Source organism: Stenella coeruleoalba (assembly GCF_951394435.1).
Source record: "Stenella coeruleoalba genome assembly, chromosome: 2".
NCBI lineage: Eukaryota > Metazoa > Chordata > Mammalia > Artiodactyla > Delphinidae > Stenella > Stenella coeruleoalba.
The window spans coordinates 5050155-5070560 of NC_137147.1; the positions used below are offsets into that span (position 1 = coordinate 5050155).

The window sequence follows — 20406 nt, forward strand, 5'->3', positions numbered from 1 at the left end:
GCGGGCGCACGGCACGGAGGGACGTGGGGGCCGGCCGTGCCTTGCCCGCTCCCTTCCCCGGAGGCGGGGCCGGGCCGCGGCGCCCCGCCCCTCCCCGCCCGGAGTGGGCGGGGCGGCTGGGGCTCCGGAGCTGGGCCGGGGGCGGGCCTCCGCTTGCTTCGCCTAAGCCCGGAGAGCGCCCGGCACTGCAGCCGCCGACGCAGCAGCGGTCCCAGCTCGCTGAGCCTCGAGACACGCGGGTTCCCGGGCGGCCCGGGAGGGCGCTGCGTGAGGGCGCGCGAGGCGGCGCGGGGCAGGCCGCACGAGCCCCTGGTCGCCCCCCGCCCGCGGGCGGACCGGCCCAGCGCAGCCCCGGCACGGGGAGCGCCGGCCGGGCGAGGGCGCGGGCGATGCCGCGGTGACGGCCCCGCCATGGCGAAGCCCCCGGCGGCAGCGGCGGCGGCGGCGGCGGCGGCGGCGTCGTCGGAGGAGCTGAGCCAGGTGCCGGACGAGGAGCTGCTGCGCTGGAGCAAGGAGGAGCTGGCGCGGCGGCTGCGGCGCGCCGAGGGCGAGAAGGTGGGCCTCATGCTGGAGCACGGCGGCCTGATGCGCGACGTGAACCGGCGGCTGCAGCAGCACCTGCTGGAGATCCGCGGCCTCAAGGACGTGAACCAGCGGCTGCAGGACGACAACCAGGAACTGCGCGAGCTCTGCTGCTTCCTCGACGACGACCGGCAGAAGGGGCGCAAGCTGGCGCGCGAGTGGCAGCGCTTCGGGCGCCACGCGGCCGGTGCCGTGTGGCACGAGGTGGCCCGCTCGCAGCAGAAGCTGCGCGAGCTCGAGGCGCGCCAGGAGGCCCTGCTGCGTGAGAACCTGGAGCTCAAGGAGCTGGTGCTGCTGCTGGACGAGGAGCGCGCGGCGCTGGCGGGGGGCGCGGGTGGCGGCGGCGGCGGCGGTGGTGGTGGTGGCGCCGGCTCCCGTAGCTCCATCGACAGCCAGGCCAGCCTGAGCGGGCCGCTGGCGGGCGGCGCGGCCGGAGCGGGGACCCGCGACGTGGGCGACGGCAGCAGCACGTCGAGCGCCGGCAGCGGCGGCAGCCCCGACCACCACCACCACGTCCCGCCCCCGCTGCTGCCCCCCGGGCCGCACAAGGCCCCGGACGGCAAAGCTGTCGCAACGCGCAGGTCCCTGGACGACCTGTCGGCGCCACCGCACCACCGAAGCATCCCCAACGGCCTGCACGGTAAGGACGGCACCTGCCTGGCGGCGCGGGTCTCGGGCCCACAGTCCCTTCCCCCGCGGGCGGCCGCCACTCCAGACCCCTCCTCCAGCTGGCATCCAGAGGCTCCCGAGCCCACCCGCAGTGGGGCTTTGGGTGGTAATTTTCTGGTTAAGTGATGGAGGCGTGCCCCTGCCCCTCTGAATACGCAGCGGGCCGGGGGCCGCCAGACCCCAGAAAAGTTTCTCTCCTGCGGAGTTTATCAGTATCAGAGTCTGGCACTGTAGGGCTGGCCGGGGGCACCACATCCCTGCCTGGAAACCGTTGTCCGGGAGCGGGAAGTTTTTAATGGAAAAGAAAGAAAGAAAGGCCCTTTGAGGGAAAGTGAAATTCCCTCTCTTATCTGGAGCAACAGGCAGCCCCAAACCTAAGCAGTGTTCACCTGTGTGCTGGGGCTGGAATTCCACCTGACCTCCCTGCTGCCTGCCCGCTGGGAAGGATCAGAGGCAGGTGGGCCAGAGTACCCGGGGCTAAGAGCCTTACTCGGTTGTTGTTAGTCCTGCCTTTCTCAGGGCTCAGGGACCTTTCTCAACTCAGGCTCTAAAACTTTCCAGAGGAATGCGGGCTTGGAATGAATCCTGGCTTTTTGTCTCTGCAGGCCTCGGTTTTCTTATCTGTAGAATGGAGCCAATAATCCCTACCTCCTGGATTTGAGGTGGAGATAAAAGCCTCTGAAGGGTTTGTAAACTGTTGGTCACCTTACAGGAAGTGCCACAGTCGTCTGCGGTGGCCAGGGTGTGGGTGGGAGGACCTTTGGCCTCAGGAAAGCTCAGCTACTGTCTTCCACGCCTGTGTGACTGTTGGGCCCAAGGCAGAGGGCTCTGTAGGAGCGGAGCAGCCGGCCCCCATCCCCAGCCCTCTGATCAGTGGTTCTGCCTGCTGCCTGTCTCCTCTCCCACCTCCCTGTCCTTCCACATTTTTAAGTGGCTTGGCTCCTACTTCTGGTGGCATTTGCTGCTGCCTGAACTCTTTGCCTGAAGGTGGAGATTAAACAGCCCTTTCTGGTTCTCCTTAAAGGCTTTCCTAGTTCAGAGAAAGTGTATCTAGGCTTTAAGTGACTGTTCTTCCCCAGAGTGACAGCCTGGAGGGGGATGGGGTGGGGACAGGGCGCTCTCTCTTTGGTTTGGTGGCCAAGTGGCCTCGCAGGTGCCTTGGGGGGGGGGCGGGCTGGGGTGGGAACTGGACCCCGGGAGGTGGGGTGATAGCCCAGCACCGTTTTTCCTTCGTTTACCTTCCCAGCCTGTGAGTTCAGGGCAGGACTAGGTTTAGAGGGATATTTTGTTACTGATTAGCAATCTAAGGCTACAACTTGGGTTTCTCTCGGTAACTCTGTATCCACCCCACCTCCCACCAGCAGTCTCCTTAAGGCCAGTGGGAGTAGCTGAGCGTTAGGAGGTTTAATATGTTAAGGTTGCACCATCTGGGAAGTGAGGAGTCCCAGGCCCAGCCTCTCCGGCCTCAGCTTCCTGGGGGCCTTGGGAGGGTCAGATTTCTGGGCCTCGGTTTGCCCGAGTGCAGTACGAGGCGGGGGGTTGCTGCAGTCCTGCCTGTGGCTAGGAAATGAAACGTTTCTGGTTTTCAGCTGCGTCATCAATGACACTTGGCGAGGGTGATTCTCAGCAGGGCACTGAAGCCCCGGAGTGTCAGAGCACATTTGCTGAGAAGTTCTGTCATGTTTTGGACAAGGAGACGCGGACCCCGTCTGGCTCAGCGTTTTGCTGCCTCAGTGAACAGAGCAGGAGTGAGGTTCCCACCCCACTGGGGGAGGGCGGGACGGGTGGAGCTGTAGGGTTTCCTGCAGAACCCATGCTGCCAGCAGTCCCATGCACACTCGGAACAGGACTGCCACAGATTTTGTGGTGGCAAAGCTTTATGTTGGGGTGACATGAACATTCATATTCTCATGAATTTCAGGTATAGGTGGCATCGCTGTCGTTTAGTTTTGTCTCATAAAGTCAGGCGTGGCCTTGAGTTGTTCTCCAACAATATGAGTAGAATGCCTAGAAACAAGGAAAGGCCCATCTCTTAGAAAACACTTTTCTGTACTTGGACCTGTAGTTTTGAGCGGAGAGCGAGCCAGAGGTGGAGGCAGGTAACAGGCCTCAGTCTGGGTGGTGGCGAAAGGAGTCGGATACCAGGGTTGTGCCTCGGGCCCTTATCCCCATTTTAAAGCCAAGCACGTGGAGGCTCAGAGAGGTTCTGAGCGTTTCCTGGGAAAGCAACTGAGATTCAGGTGTCTCAGTCCCAGCTGCCTGGGTGGTGCCCTGGGGGTCCTCTCCTGCCCAGACCCGTGGGCTGGCTTGCCTCTCCAGCAGCCCGCTGTCATTGTGGCCGATAATATTCATCAGCAGACACTGCTGACTCCCTATTCTTGGTTCCTGACCCACGTTTGCCCTCCTTCTCCTGTCCTGGGAAGTGTCACTTCCTTATCGGTGACCACTGAGCACATGGCTGATAACCCCGTTACCCAGAGGGCTCAGACTGGCTCGTGTTCAAGTCTACACTCTTCCCTCTTCTCTTTGGCCAGTTACGTAACTGCCCTGAGCCCCTTTCTGCTCTTCTGTAGAGTGGGGCAAAACCCAGAGTGCCCCCTTTATCCCTGCACACAGTGGGCCTCGACAGTTGTCAGAAGCCTCGACGGTTGTCAGCATCCTTGCCGTGCATCCTTCTTCCAAGGCTCCTCATGAAAAAGAGAGGGACCTGTTGGGGGTTTGCCAGATAGACATCGGTGTTCTCTTTGAAACTCTGTTTGCTGTTTAGACAGACAGCTCGCTTGAGTGTCTGCGACTGAGCCGGCGTCTGGTGGCACTTGCGGATGTGCTGGGGAGCAGTGGCCCTGTAATCCTGTCTCGGAAGCTGCAGGGTACCTGCAGCCCTTCAGGATGCTGTAAGGGCCCTAAGCAGCTGTGGTGGGTGGTGGCCCATCGGTATGCCGTCCCTGGCTGGGGCTGGGCCTGGTGGGCCTGTGAATGGGGATGCAAATAGGCCTTTCTCTGGGTTGTTTTGTTTTGTTTTGTTTTGATGGAGGTCTGGGCTGGGCTGACTAAAGTCTGGACTGGGATGCTCTTTACTCTAATCCGGTGGGGCAAACTGAGGCAGGCGAACCCCAAACATCAGAAGGTCAGGTTTGCCACTTTGAGCTGATGCAATTTCCAAACAAAAGTACTTTCAACAATTCTCCCCTCCCCCTCCCCATCCTGCGTGTCCCACCTTCTTTCTCCCTTCCCCCCCACGTCCCCATTCACATCTGTCCCAGTCCCCCCATCACACCACAGGGTCCACTCCCCTTTAGCTAACCCACAGAAACCGGGGCCTCCAGCAGCCTTTGTGTGGGCCTGTTTACTTTTTAAAGTTTGGATTAAAAATTTGAGCTTCTCAAAATAAGATGGGTTTGTCCTCCTGCTTGTGTTTTTGTTGGTTTAAAGGGAGGATGGAGCGAGGGTGGTCTGGGCCTCTGGCCCTGAATAGGTCTTTTATGAGGGGCCTCCCGGCTCAGCAGCTCCTGGGCAGGATGCTAATAAGGCAGCTTTTCCTAAACCCAGTCAGGCCTGGGGCCAAAGGTCAGCAAAGACAATGGGGCAGGTTGAATAAGCTTTTCCCCCTCCCTCTGCATCCTGACCCTGACCATCCGTCACTGGCCTTGGGGTACGGAGCCCCCAGGGCCACATACCAAAGGGGGCTGGTGGTAAGGAGCTCACTGGCCTGTAACCCAGGGTGGGACCAGGGTGTGCCCAGCACTTCACAGTTTACCACAGAGGGTGTCCCAGTCCCAGCTCCATTCTGTTCAGAGCTCCCAAATGGTCCCATATCGCAGGTGGGGAAACTGAGGCATGGAGCGGTATGGTGACCTGCTCCCAGTCCCGTGGGCTGGCTGGGGGGCCTGGGATCAGTCTGGGGAATCAGTCTTGGCCTCCGGTGTCAGTCTGGGCCTGCCGCCCTGTGCCTGCTGCCCCTCTGGACCGGGACAGCCTGAGACTCCCATGGGAGACCCCCACCAACAGTGGAAGGCTGTCCGGAGCTTGGTCCTGGGCAGGGCCCCCTGTAGATGGACCCAGGCAGGATGGGGCGGGAGCTCCAGGGGCTGGACCTGTGTAGCAAAGGTGTGGCACCTGTTCTCAGTCCAGACCCAGAGGCTCAGTCATGCTGTCCTGCTTCCTGGCATGACGGTTCACGGTTCCGGACATCAGTGGGATGGGGAAAGCGCAGGCTTCCGCGCACGGAGTCCCTCCTCACTTATATTTTTCATTCCCTCGCTTCCCTGCCAGGCTGGTTTCCCTCTGCTGTTGTGGCCCCAGCAGACCCCTTACCCATGGCCCGGCCTCTGAGTTCTTAGGACACACACTTGGTTTCGTATCGTTCCCGGGGCAGCGCGATTAGCAAGGAAATCCTCTGCTGCTCATCGTCTGTGTTTTGCACCCATGGGGATTTTCTGTGCCGTGTTTGTCCTTGTCATCAGCACAAGGAATTGGAAGCCTATGACCCTGCTCGAGTTCCAGGACCCCTGTGGACCTCTGTTTTCTCATCTGCAAAGTGGGAAGCCGTTGCCCGCCCTTGGGTTGAGGGAGGACGGAGTGTGGTGAAGTGTGTAAACTGTGCAGCCCGTGTGAGGTGACAGCTTACTGCACCTCGAAGCCTCATCTGTGTCTCGAGGATGATACTACTCTGGTCCTAGAACTGAGCCTTAAACGATGGGTTCAGTGACCCTCCACTGTCACCTGGACCCTGCAGACTTGCCTCCTCGGGGTGGGGATGGGGGACCCCCTGACACATGCTCTTGAGGGGGGCCCTTGTGCCCACCCCGTGTCAGAGTCAAATGAGTTGTTGTCTAGTTGAACAGAAGTGGGGTGGCATTCCAGCGGCAGCAGCAGGTCTGCAGGTGGATCTGGACCATGGGTGCCGAGAGCCCAGGGCCTGCGAGGTGTTCTCATGATGCGTGGGGGAGGCCTGGGGCCTGGAAGCCTCCTCGTGGGAACAGAAAGAACCAGAACATTGAGCCGGGGGAAGAAAAGCTTTGGGGCTGGGGAGCTGCTGCTGGGCGGGGAGAGCTGTCAGCCCAGCGGGGTCAGTGCTGTGTGTAGCCCCCAGGGTGGACCCCCAAAGTTCCAGCAATTCGGATTTCAGCCCTCACAGACAAGAGCGGTGTAGGTGGACTAGGTTGCATCTGGAGGTGGGGAGCTCCCTGTCGGGGGAGGCATGCAAGCACAGGGCATTCCTGAACCCACTGTAATGGGACACCCAGAGAGCTGGGCATCTGGTTGTGTGAGTACAGAACAGCGAGTAGAGAATAGTCAGGGAGGTGGACGGGCAGGGCTGGGTGGCTGAGAGAATTCACCCTTCAAGCAGGAAGGAAGACAAGAGCAGACGTTTATTGAGTGGTTACTCAGTCTGAATTCTGAGTGCCGCTCACGGTGATTCATGTAGCCGGGCTTGGGGAGCGGCGGTTCCGGAGCATTAACCTGGGGTCTGTCGTGGTGGCGGCCAGGCTGGGGACAGAGGGGCAGGAAGCTTGGGGCCTCCAGGGTGGCGATAGCTGTGACCGTGGTCATGGGAGAGAACCTTCTCTGAGGTTCTCAGATCAGGAGGGTCTGCCCCAAAGCCCTGCCCCCACCCCCCGTCTGCCTGCTTGTGACTCCTGACCTGTGGGGTCAGGGGTCAGTCCTGAGCCGCCCTGGGGCTCGGGTAGAGCAGCACCCGTGGGCGACAAACTCTCTCTCTCTGCAGCCTCACTGTACCTCTCCACAGGATGGTTACACCCACGGTTGCTCTGCCCACACCTGCAACCTGGGTGCCCGGGATCCAGGCAGGGAGTGCTCTGGGATTTCATCAGAGCTGGGGAGGCCATGAGGGGACCCCAGTGGCTCCCCCAAAGCCTGGAGACAGAGGAACAAACTTGTCTGCTAAAGGGACGTGATGCTCCTTTGATCATGAACAGGGGAATGGTGCCCCTCTTCCCAGGCACCCAGAGCTGGTCATTGTCACACGTTCCCCTCTTGCTGTCCTCTGCTGCCACAGGCCAGAGGGGGCAGGTGGGTGGAGTGTGATAGGGCAGGTCTGGAGCTGGGTCAGTCCCCTGGTGATGAGTGCCTGCCTGCTCTCGAACGAGTCACTGTTGGTCTCTGCTGTCTGGGGAGCAGGGCAGAAGGATCAGGAGTTTTATCGATTCGTTTGTAAGTGTTCTTGGGATCACCCTGTGTATGATGTTTAAACAGAGGTGCGGAGCATCACTTAACCAAAGCAGAAGCCGGGAGCCCTGGGACGTAGGTGAGGGTCTGTTTCCCTTTCCTCCTTCCTGCTTCCCCATTGGCCAGAGGCCTTCGTCATTTGTTATTTCCTGAATTCAAAGATGGACTTTCCCCTCCTCTGTGGCAGTGCAGGGTGCATCTTAGAATCAGTGTGTGTGTTTACTGCACGGTCTTCCCCTCCCTTACTCTGGAAAATTGGGCATCTGTGACTGATGGTATCTTAGAGTGGAGGAAATGCCATGCCTGGGAAAGCCGGAAACCCTGGAGCAAACTGCCCAGAGCCCTAAAGGCACTCAGAGGAGACTTGGAAGGGAAGGGGGAACCGCCCCAGGCTTGGCCACAACGGTGCTGAGATGCCCCGGGGTCCCCGTTTCTGCTGAGGAAAAGGCTCAGGGCAATGAGGCAAGTCACATCAGATCATGTGGGGTGGGGAGGGGGCCGCCCGGCGTGATGCTGGAGCCGCGCCCTCCTGTGCCCCCCTCGCCCCCGTGTGAGTGCTCATCAAGCCCCTTTCATCTTGGAAGTGCCCTAGTTTGCCTCTCAACCCCTTCAGGTGTGCCGGGAGCTCCGCGGAGGGGGTGGCTGGAGCTGGGAGCTGAGATGGGCCTGGGAGGTGGAGCCGGTCAGTACAAGCAGAGGAGAGTCGGGGAGAGGCCAGGCATGGCGGGAGGAACAGCTGGGGAGCGGGCACATCTGCCTCTGAGGGCTGGCGGGTGACTGGGCGATGCTGGGCAGGTGGGGTCTGTGGCACTCCTCCCACTGTACCTGCATTCCCCCTCCCACCCCCCCGAAGTCCCTGGGCCGGGCTTTTCTAGCTGTGAGTGGTTCCAGCTGTGACCTTCTCTGAGCGTTTTTCCACAGTTACGTGTGAGGGGTGCACTCAGAAACCAGTACTTTTACATAGACCATCCCCTCCCTTTCCCCTGTGCCCCACTTAATACACGGGTGGCCCCAGCAGCTGATATGGTCGCTACATCTGGGGCTTTGGGGACGCGGCTGTGCCCTCCAGGGCTGTTCTGTGTGGCTTAGATGACGCAGAACGAGCAGCTTGAGCCCACTTGTGACCTGACCTAATGCAAGCCCCTTGTTTGCCCATCTGTAAAATGGGAAGCTTGGGTGGGCCCCGCCCAGGGTCCGAGAGACCCTAGCATCCTCTACAACTGGCAGAGCCACAGGGAAGGGGCCACCTGCCCTGCCCATCCTGCCTCTTGTTGTTACCTTTGTGGTTAGGTCCCTTGCCTGGTGGCTGGCCCTCAGCTTGGGGCAGGTCTGGGTGGTGGCGGTGCTGTGGTTGCCGTGACACACAGGCACTGCTCTGTCCAGCACTGGCTTAGACCGAGACCCCTGGCTGGCCAGCCTGTCCTCGTGAGGGGCTGTGGTGAGTGCCCCGGTGGAATTACCTGCCTCTGCCATCCGATCACCTCCTGCAGGGCTGGGTAGCAGGTTTGGTGCTAGAGGAGAATGCCTGGCTCTGGTTCCCTGGTGTGGGGTTGCCCGGGACGAGGCCACCTGTTCTGGACTTTTGCCATTTGCTGTCCTATCTCTGCCCAAGACCATAACCTTCCCCAGGGCGGGGTCCAGTCTTCCTGGCACATGGTGGGTGCTCAGTAAATGTCGGAGTGAGGAATGGGCAGCCCGGAGGCACTGGACGAGGTCTCCCTCTTGTTTTAAACCCGACAGTGATCAAGCCCCTTTGGCCACTTGCCTTTCTTTTTTGCATTTGTTCCATTTGGCACCAAATGGTCTTCAGCTTCTTCAAAACAAACAAACAAACCTGCCTCCCGCTCCCAGGATGGTAACTTGTACATCCCGCTGCCTCGCCTCTCCCCAGCTTCCCTGTTTCCTTTTAACAGTTACTAAAAAATACATGTTTGCTTTTTTTTGCTTGTTGTTTTTGGTTTACTTTTATTTGTTTAATTAGTTATCTGTTTTATACGTATTAGTGTATATATGTCAATCCCAATCTCCCAATTCATCCGCCGCACCCCCGGCTTTCCCCCGCCCTTGGTGTCCATACGTTTGTTCTCTATGTCTGCATCTCTGTTTCTGCTTTGCAAACCGGTTCACCTGTACCATTTTTCTAGATTCCACATAATACGCATTAATAGACGATAGTTGTTTTTCTCTTTCTGACTTACTTCACTCTGTATGACAGTCTCTAGGTCCATCCACGTCTCTACAAATGACCCAATTTCATTCCTTTTTATGGCTGAGTAATATTTCCATTGTATATATGTACCACATCTTCTTTATCCATTCATCTGTTGATGGGCATTTAGGTTGCATCCATGACCTGGCTATTGTAAATAGTGCTGCAGTGAATATTGGGGTGCATGTGTCTTTCTGAATTATGGTTTTCTCTGGGTATATGCCCAGTAGTGGGATTGCTGGGTCATACGGTAATTCTATTTTTAGTTTTTTTTAAAAAATTAATTAATTAATTATTTATTTATGGCTGTGTTGGGTCTTCGTTTCTGTGCGAGGGCTTTCTCTAGCTGTGGCAAGCGGGGGCCACTCTTCATCGTGGTGCGCGGGCCTCTCACTATCGCGGCCTCTCCCGTTGCGGAGCACAGGCTCCAGACGCGCAGGCTCAGTAATTGTGGCTCACGGGCCCAGTTGCTCCGCGGCATGTGGGATCTTCCTAGACCAGGGCTCGAACCCGTGTCCCCTGCATTGGCAGGCAGATTCTCAACCACTGTGCCACCAGGGAAGGCCCTATTTTTAGTTTTTTAAGGAACCTCCATACTGTTCCCCATAGTGGCTGTGTCAATTTACATTCCCACCAACAGTGCAAGAGGGTTCCCTTTTCTCCACACCGTCTCCAGCATTTATTGTTTGTAGGTTTTTTGATGGTGGCCATTCTGACTGGTGTGAGGTGATACCTCCTTGTAGTTTTGATTTGCATTTCTCTATAATTAGTGATGTTGAGCATCCTTTCATGTGTTTGTTGGCCATCTGTATGTCTCCTTTGGAGAAATGTCTATTTAGGTCTTCTGCCCATTTTTGGATTGGGTTGTTTTTTTTAAAATATTGAGCTGCATGAGCTGTTTATATATTTTTGAGATTAATCCTTTGTCTGTTGATTTGTTTGCAAATATTTTCTCCCATTCTGAGAGTTGTCTTTTCGTCTTGTTTATGGTTTCCTTTGCTATATACACGTTTGCTTTTATCAGTGGTTCCCAACCTCGGCTGCATATTAGATATCACCTCAGGAAACTTTAAAAAGTGCCACTGCCTGGACAAGCCCCCAGAGATGGGCCCCTGTTGGTCCCGGAGCCTCCTGTGGTTGTAGACGTTCCTGGGCGTTCTGCTGACTGCAGAGCCACTGTGGGAAGCTCTGGGAGAGAAGCTGCTGGGCCCGCAGGGCTGCCCAAGCTGGAGATGGCCCATCAGCAGGTGAGCCGGAGGCAAGGACGTGGCCCCACACTGGGGCATCACGGAGCCTGGCCCGCAGGGCGGGGAGGCTGGTGTCAGCTCACATTAGCCGTGAGGGTGAAACAGGCCCGTTTGTACACTGCCTTGCCGACATTCGCCGTGTGGATGCCCCGGGAGCTGGCTTTGGTTCGCCCGGCGGGGCTCCCAGGCAGCAGTGGAAAGCTGGGTCTGAGCCTGGCCTTGCATTTCCTGAGCACCTGCCCCAGGTCTGGACACAGCCCGGTTTGCTCCCCCAGCTCCCCGCCCTGGGAGCTAGAATAGACTGCCAGGCATCGGCACGGAGGCGCTGCCTTTGCCACCCCTGTTGTGGGGTGCTAGGCCGCCCCAGACGGGGCGGGGGCCTTTTAAGGCTGCGGTCAAGGGAGCAGAGGCAGGCTGGGCCAGTGGCACCCAGACGGCAGCTTGGGAGAAGAGCCGACCCATTTCCAAAAATAGCCCATCCACTGTCAGGGGAAGCATCTCTTTGTCTTCCCAAATCTGTCTTTCCGTCGGCTCCCGGGTTGTAAGGCTAGAAGGAGGCACGCTCTTGTCTTGGAATCAGAGGCTCCGGGAGGCACCCTCCCACCCCCCCCCACAAGGGCCCGATTGTCCGGCGGCCCTGAATGCGCCCGCCCGTCACGGAGCGCGCCGCACCGGCTCCTCTCCCTAATGAGCCCGCTCTGGGAGTGGCCCTTTGTGGCGGGTTCCGGCCACGCTGCCTGTGCCAGGGCTCTCAGAAGGCTCGATTTCCCGGCCGCTTCACATCTCTCGGAGCTGATGGGACAATGGGAGGCTCCCGCCGTGCCCTTTCTCCTTTTTTTTCTGTGTTTTCTGGAACGTGCACACACCGCCCTTATACGGGACAGAAAATTAAGCGGCAGGTTTCTCCCTCTCTCAGCACCCTCTGCCCTGGCGGGGAGGGCTCCCCGCCTCTCCTCGCCTTTCCCAGCCCTTCCCGTGGGACCTCCCCCCACCATTGTCTCCCTCCTCTTGTTCCCGGGTCTCTCCGGGCTCCTTCCCCTGAAAACAGGCTCATGTTTCCTAGTCCAAAGCAATAAACAAAATCTTCTCCTTTCTGTTTTCCTGCCCCCGGCTCCCTTCCTTCCCCACCCAATCCTCCGAGGAGCACCAGAGGCCCAGCCCACCTGCCCACCCGCAGCTTCTTGGCCCCTGGCAGTCCTGGACCCTGGGAAAGGCAGTTCCAGCTTGGTCCAGTGGCCTGTTCTCATCCTGACCTCTTGGTGGTGTTTGATGCCCACTGTGGGCTTGTCTTCTAGAACAGGGCAGGGTGGCTGGGCACCGCCGACCTCCCTGGCAGCAGCTCCTGGCTTTCTCTAGCTGTCTCCTGCCCGTACTGGGAAGCATCGCTCCCGGGCTAAGCCCCCAGTCTTTCTCTACCTTTCGCTCCTGACCTGGAGACCCAGCAGTCCAGTGTCATCCTGGTCACCATCCTGTTGACTCTGTGCCCTCTGAGTTTGGGCCCCTTCGTCTCACCTACACTCCTGTCCCCTCTGCCTAACGGGTGGCGACCCCACTTCAGGGTTTCCTGGCTCTAGCCCTGAGCTGCCCACTAGTCACATGAGGCTGTTTCAATTCAACTTAATTAGGATTGAGTAACACGAGCGTTTCAGTTTCTGAGCTGCGCTTAGCCCCCTTGCCAGTGCTCTGCACCGTGTCATTGCAGAAAAGGAACATCTCCGTCCTTCCAGAGAGTTCTGTCGGCAGCGCTGATCTGGACGGCTCCTTGCTGCGCCGGGCACTGCACTTGTGCACAGAAGGAAGCTCTGCGTGTGAGCGTGGTGTCGGGGGCTCTGTCCCTTCCTGCCAGGCTCCACGCACGATCCCAGGGTCTGCTTGCCTTGCCGGTGCACAGCAGGCCCTTAGGGCTTCTGCTGGCAGGAATTGCCCTTTCTTACCTCCTGCACCCACTGAGATCCCGCCCTTCCCTTGAGGCTTAGGTCTGCCCTTAGAGATGGACAGTCACAGGATGTGTGACCAGCAGCCCTCGTCCACTCCTCGTCTGCAGGAGCCTCAAGCCAGGCTCTTGCCGTTTGCCCTGCAGCCACGGATGCCACTCCCGCTGGTGGCCTTGTGTGTGGGTTCACGTGTACGTGTAGGACACCCAAGCCCAAGAGGCCACAGGGCTCCAGGAGGCTGCAGAGGTCTTCCCCGTAGAGCCCAGCCCCCCACTCCCAGCCACCAGCTCCTTATCCTCGAAACAAGGCCAGGAGGCCTGCGGGATCCGAAAACAAAGAAAATGGCTTTTCAGACGGTGGGGTGAGGTGGGGTAGGTTGCGGGGGATGGACACAGGCCCTCTCCTCCCTCCCCTCTGTGTGTAGAGGAGGTTGCAGACCTGCTCCGGCCGGTCCCCCTCCGGCCCTCTATGCGTGGCTGTGACGGGCAGCAGGCATTCTCACCATCTCGGGGTTAACCGAGCTGCCTGGGTGCAGCTGCGGGTCATCGCGCCAGCCGCTCCCTGGCGGGTGAAGCCATTACGCACTGCACCTGGTGTTCTGGCCCTGGCCTCGACCCCACTGGTTACTGCCCTTCCTGTGCCCTTGAGCCCACTGTTGGGTGTGTGTGTGTGTGGCGGGGAGCATCAGGGCAACCGGTGAGATGATAGCAGCATGGCTCCCCCATGCCCCCTCCCCCCTTTGAAGGCCTGATGAGGCACTGGCTTGGCCCCAGGAAGAGGGGCTAATATTCGGGCTTCCCTGACCTTGGGGGCCAGGAAGGTCTGAGGAGAGCCCCATTCTGAGGTATCTTACTCTGGAGATGCAGTTGGCGGTGGGGGGCTGGCGGGAGGGAGCGATCCTTGGCGTCAGCTCCCTGGAGGCCCCCAGCACCCCGTGCAGCCGCTGGGCCCCGTTCCTGCTGCTGTCACTCCTCTGCTGAGGGCATTTCCTGGCTTGGGGCCGAGGGTTTCCTGTGAGCCCTGCTCCACGCCCCCATGCAGCCCCTGCAGCCCCTGCCCCGCCTGTGGGAACTCCTGCTGACCCACAGCAGCTCCTCAGTGTGTCCAGGAGGCCCCCCGGGATGCTCCCTGCCCTCCCTCCGAGGTCCCCGCCCTGGAGGGTGGTCCCCAGCACCGTGCTGTTTTCATCTCGCCTCTCTCCCTGCAGAGTCCATAATCCCTGTCCCCCGAGTTAAGGCCTCGTTCCCGTGAGCTGGCCTGGTTGTGGGCAATGTGATCCGCTCCCAAGCGTGTGGGGCTGAAACACTGTGGGTAATGCTGGATGAAAAGACCCCTTGTTTGTGGTGCAACCCAAACTCATGAGCGGGAAAGTGGCGGGGGGGGGAGGTCGGGGTGGTGGCCGGCCCCCCCGAGTCTGCCCCCTTGCCCTCCAAAAATGCGGCACAGGTGGGGTCACTGGAACCTCCTGGCCTGGGGCTTTATTTGGGGGGTTGTGACGGGAGGGAGACACCCGGGTCAGCTCAGCCTCCTCTGGTCCCTCCGCAGTCCCTGCTGCTTCAAGGTCAGCTGTGCCCTGCTCTGTGCTGACCTTCAGTGGACACATGCTCAGTGGTCTCCTTAATCTGGGCATGACAGGCTTTGGGGAGCCCTGGGCCCCCAACATGGCTGTGTACTTATGCAGGTTCTCAGAGGTGGAGAGTGGTCTGTGGCCCAGGAAAGATCCAGAACCACAGTGGGAGTGGGAGTGAAATCCCTCCCTGAAGCCTTTAAAAATTTTTTTAAAAAAATTTATTTATATATATGTATATATATATTTTAAAAATTTTGTTCAGTGTCTTTTTTAAAATTTTTACTGAAAGATAGTTGATTTAGTTAGTGTGTTGTGTTAGTTTCAGGTGTACAGCAAAGTGATTCAGTTGTACTTATATATAAAAATATACTTTTTTTTACATTCTCTTCCATTGTAGGTTATTACAAGATATTGAGTATAGTTCCCTGTGCTAAACAGTAGGTCCTTGTTCGTAATCTATTTTATATACAGTAGTGTGTATATTTCAATCCCAAACTCCTAGTTTATCCCTCCTCCCTCTTCCTCTTTGGTAACCGTAAGTTTGTTTACTAAGTCTGTGAGTCTATTTCTGTTTTGTAAATAAGTTCATTTGTATCATTTTTTTTAGATTCCACATGTAAGTGATATCATATGATAATTTTCTTTCTCCGTCTGGCTTACTTCACTGAGTATGACAATCTCTAGGTCCATCCATGTTGTTGCAAATGGCATCATTTCATTCTTTTTTTATGGCTGAGTAATATTCCATTGCGTATATATACTGCATCTTTATCCAGTCCTCTGTCAGTGGACATTTAGGTTGCTTCCCCTTGAAGCCTTTAAAAAGTAAAAATGAATGAGCTTAATGCACGCGCCTTGCCAGGAGGCTCCACGCAAGAGTCAGAGAGTGAAACCTAAAGGCCGCTTGGTTTGAGCCTGTGGTCTGGGAGGTGTGGGTTTTGAGCTCTGGCTCACGCCCACCCCGTCCTCTGTTCTCAGGAGTCACACCTCTTGTTCCTCTTTCCTGAAGTTGTCTGTATTCATGTGAGGGTTTAGAGTTGGGTAGATGTTTCCACGTACATCTATCTTTGCTTCCTGGACTTTTCTCTACGTGTTGCTTCCTTTCTGCCTCGTTTTCCCTGGGCCTCAGTGTACCCAGCTGGGAGATGAGGCAGTTGGACCAGGTCCATGGGGGCTCAGAGACCCTGGAGGAACTTGAGGAAGTTCCTCCCTGGGTATCAGCCTTGCCCTGGTGGCTGTTCCCAGCCTGGCCCCTTCTCCCCATGCAGCCGAACCAGTGCCATTGGGCCTTCTTTTCTGTGTGACATTCCTGCCACTCTGGGGCTTTCAGCATCCACGGTGGCCCAGTTTCTAACCTCAGGCCCTCACCTTCCAAGTGCTTGCCCAGGTGGGGGACTGATCTGACCCAAAATCAGAAAGCAGTGGCCAGGAGGGATCGCTTGCTGCCCTCCTCCACCGCACCCAACCCCCCCCCCCCCCCCCCCCCCGCGCCCCAGAGGCACACATGCCAACTCCCTGCGGCTGTGGGCACAGCAGCCATTGCCAGCGGGAGCAGAATGAAAATGGGAAAGTCTTCTAATTTCCTTCTTTTGAATTGCAACCTTGATCCTTCCTCTCTCCTCCTACAGACCACGCCTCTGGTGACTTTTGACTAGGTCTGTGGGCTCCCTTTTCTCCCGCTGAAAATATATGCAGTAGTGCCTCATTTGCCTTAATGAGAATGGCAGGCTTAGGGCCCTGGGGGGAGGGGGAGGCCTGGGGGCCAGGAGAAGGCGGTTTGCACTGCCGGGCCAGCGCCCAGCCAATGACCTTGACTCTGAAAGGTGCTCATTCACTCATGTGCAAGCTGGTGTTTGCAGCCTCCTGGGTGCCAATGGGGCAGGGCAGCTTTGGGGGAGGGGGGAGCCCCGCATCCAGCCGAGAGGCCGTGTCTCCCGGTGGCATCCCCACTGGCCCTTCTGTGGTTCGCTGATTAGTGCCTGGAAGAAGCAGAAAGGACGGTCCCAAGGGGAGAATGGGGTCTAGGAGGCCTCAGGGGGTATGCGGGGGGCGCCAAGGGGAGATGGAAGGCATGCTGGGCTGGGTTCTCTGTGTTCCCCACGAGGACGGGGAGGGTGACGTGGCTTCGGTACTCGCGCGGCAGACATTTCTGAGGCTGTCAGTGGTGTGGGCCTCCGGGCCCGAGTGACTGCCTGCTGCTGTGTCCTATTCCTGCACCTGGGAATGAGCCTGCGGGAGGAGGGGTCAGCCCACTGCAGGGACAGGGAGGTGGGGAGGGGCAGGGAATCCTCAGGTGCACCTGCTCTGCCGTGACCACCTCCCCACGGCGCGGTGCACTCGGGTGTAGACCACGCCGGGCCCTCTGCTGGTCCAGTTGGGCCGCGGAGCCCCTCAGTCAGGGGAGCGGTGAGTGACAGTCTGACCTTGTTGAGGCCCCTCCCCCATCCTCCCCTCCCCCTCCCAATCGTTAGGCTCCACTTTGTCACCAGTGAAGCAGACCCTTGGGTTAGGGATCTCGAAGGGCCCCTTCATAGGGGGTTGGAATAAATCCACGTACGCCATTCTCTGATGTGTTAGAAAACCAGCATACACAACCTCCCTCAGTGGTCTTGAACGAGGCTTAGTTCTGACCGTTTACTGCAGGCACCGAGGCTGTTTTTGGTCACGATTCATAGAGGACTAGGGGGGAGAAGGTCTTGGCAGGGAGAGTGGCCCATGGCAATGGGGGCGGTCAGAGCCCAGAGAGTCCTGCTCTGAACCACTGGGCACTGGGCCTCCCCCGAAGCAGGTGGCCGCCTCGGATAACGTGCTCTCGTGTCCTTCCTGCTGTCCTTAGGGTTTGTCCTTTTAATACTCGGGGTGCGTGAGGTGTCCAGCAGGCCCGGGAGGGGAATTTGTGGGGAAGGGGAGGTCCCAGTGGGAGGCTGCCCTGCTGGAGGGAAGGTGAGGTGGCCTGGCTGGGCCCCTGCTCTGCCGGTACCTGTCCTGGGTCAGGAAGGCAGGGACCCAGCTCCGGAGGTTTGCCTGTGGCTGCAGGGCTTAGCTGTGGCACGCCAGCCCTGAGGCCGCCTGGTAGGATTCGGGGACCTGGACCGGCAGCGGCAGGGGTGGGGGAAGGGCCAGTGGGGCCGGGGGCTGGCTCGCTGGCGCAGCACTATTCCCGTCCATGTCCCGAGAGGCTCAGACAAGGAGATGCTTGTGAGCCAGAGTTGTGAGTTGGCATCTGGAAATGATGCCTCATTACAGAGCTTGCTTCCTAAACATGCGTGCATTTATCATGAAGGGCCTTTAGGAGAAGTCCTCGGGGCTGCCGGGGCCCGGATGTGGGGAGGCGGAGCTGGCGCCGCCCCGTGGCACAGATGAGGACACGCCGTCCGCAGGCCCGTGGGATTTCACAGATACCACCGCCCCTCCCTGTGCCTCGGTTTCCCGCCTGTCTCCCGGGGGCAGAGTGGGGATTTTGGTGGTCTTCTCAGCTCCGTGCTGTGCTGTCTTAAGCAGAGTGCCCCCAGCTGTGAGGGGGGTCATGGTGGGTGGGGCCCGGCCCCTGGTGCCTCGACCACCGCGCCCCTCCCCGCAGGCCGCTGGGCCCTGCTCAGGAGACACTTAGGGTCTGGTGTGTCTCTGAGTTGTGTGTGTGTGTGTGTGTGTGTGTGTGTGTGTGTGTCTGTGTGGTGGGCAGTCTTCTGTAGGAGCCCTGGAGGAGGGTCAGGGGCCTTGGTCTGGCCTCAGTCTGTCCTGGACCCCTCTGTGGGCCTCATCTGTAAGGGGCCCCTGAGGTCCCCCAGCCCTGCCCGTATCTGGGCCTTAGAGTCACGTTGGGGTCATTATTACCGTTTGGTCTGAGCACCGCCCAAGGCAGGCAGGGGCCATCAGGAAAGAAAGACCTGCCCAGAATGGGATGGTCCTCCCTGCAGGGAGGAGGAAGGAGTTCCCCGGGTGGCTGGCCTGGCCCCTGTCCCTGTGCCCTGAGCGTGGCCACCTCTCAGCCTCCCGCCTGAGGTCCAGGGAAGAGGGGCTCTGGCATCTCACACACCCCACTGCTGTGCTTGGCCAAGCCCAACTCACCCAGCGGGTCCCAGCTGAGGCTGTGATTCTGTTACCTGGCTGGCACTGGGTGCCACCTGATAGGGTCCAGATGGAGGGTCCTGAGCTCTGGTCGTGGGTCCACCTGTGTTAGCCCAGGCAGGTCACACACAGCCGTGTGCCTCACCCTTCCGCCTCTGTTAGATGGAGTGACCCCATCCAGTTCATCTTAGGGCTCTTGAGGATGGACCAAGATGCTCGCATAGTAATAGTAGGAACAGTAGGAACTCGTGGGTGCTCGGTGCTGTCTGCGTATCCACTCCTTTAGCCCTTACAAAGCGCAGGCACCTCTGTTTTCCCCGTTGGACAGGAAGGGGAAGCGGAGGCCCAGAGGTTAAGCTGCCCAGGTCCCGCGGAGAAAGGGGCAGAGCGGTACCCGCCTCTGGGGCCCGCATCCCTAACCACGGCCTTGCACTGCCTCTCCGCGCACAAGCCGCATCGTTCCCATGGACGCATCTTCTTCTCCTAAAACAATTGCCTGTTTATTATAGACAATTTAGAAAAATAATCACCTTGGGCCCCAGCACCCAGACGGCCTCTGCATACCAGTGCGATGTGGCCAGCGGTGGTATTGTCAGTAATCGGTACACTTTCTCACTTCCCGTGGGAGGCCTGGCCATTGAAATGGGTGAGTTTAGGAGACAATCAGGAACATTCTAGTTCTGAGTGCGATTTTTCTCCTCCCTGTGGGCAGTGGGGCAGTTAGTGGACTTGAAACATGCGCATCGGGAGAACGCGTTTTCTGGAACCTCTTGGCTCCAAAGCCCCTTTTGCAGCATGGTGCACGTTGTAGATATCTCCCAGTGCATCACATGCCCCCGTCTGGGGACACACAGCCCCCTCTTGCAAGCCTGAGCTCAGCCTTCCTAATTTATCCTGGGGTCCCCGGACAGGAGTTCCCAGGCGGCTAGAATGTCTGCTGATGCGTGAACCCCACTGGGGATGGGGAGCGAGGCAGCCCCTTCTTTGTCTGGACTCTGTGGGTGGGAGTGTGTGAGGAGCTCCGGACTTCGTTCCGGACAAATGTCGTGTCCGGCTGGGGGTGGGGACACCCCTACAGTTGTCGTCTCACCTGGTCCTTTCAGGCTGCAGACTCCAACCCCCTGTGGTTTATCCTGGCGGAGACGCAGAGTATTGCCCACCCCTAAACAATCCTTTGCTTATTGTGTGCCCGTAATGGGGGGCTTGGGAGGTACTGGAAGGCTCAACATGGAAATTTGAAAATCACCTATAATCCTGCCCTCTGCAGAGAACAGATATTAACGTTTTCCTTCTTTCCTAAAGGAGGAAATGCTGGGTGGAAAAGGGAAGTCTGTATACACCTTCTGTTAATTTTTTTTTTTTAACAATGTATTGAATATAGTTCCCTGTGCTATACAGCAGGTCCTTGTTGTTTATCTGTTTTATACGTAGTAGTGTGTATCTGTCAATCCCAAACTCCTAATTTATCCCCTCCACCCCCTTTCCCCTTTGGTAACCATGAGTTTGTTTTCTATGTCTGTGAGTCTGCAGATAATGACATTTGCAGCAACATGGATGGACCTAGAGATGATCATACTGAGTGAAGGAAGTCAGACAGAGAAAGACGCATAGCACATGATGTCACTTACATGTGCAATCGATCTAAACAGAATGATTCAAATGAACTTACATACGAAACAGAAGTAAACTCACAGACCTAGAAAACAAACTCTGTTAACGTTTTATTTTGAACTAATTATAGACTCATAAGAAGTTGCAATTGTAGCGTAGAGGGCTCTCGTGTGCCCTTCCCTCCAGCAGTGACGTCCTCGTGAGAACGGGTCATTACCACTTCTTTTAAAAAATTTAATTTTATCTATTTTTTATACAACAGATTCTTATTAGTTATCCATTTTATACATATCAGTGTATATATGTCAATCCCCATCCCCCAATTCA

General features: G+C 57.8%; 1 protein-coding gene across 3 annotated transcripts in view; it reads left to right on the forward strand.

Annotated features, from left to right (window-relative positions):
• The first annotated feature begins 276 nt into the window (after positions 1-276).
• The window catches only part of CCDC85C (coiled-coil domain containing 85C), an 83684-nt gene continuing 63554 nt past the window's right edge, over positions 277-20406 (forward strand). For all 3 annotated transcript variants that reach the window (XM_079913798.1, XM_079913800.1, XM_079913799.1), the window contains exon 1: positions 277-1222. In XM_079913798.1, coding sequence (XP_079769924.1) covers positions 412-1222 — 811 coding nt within the window. In that variant the 5' untranslated portion in view covers positions 277-411. The remainder of the gene's footprint in view (positions 1223-20406) is intronic.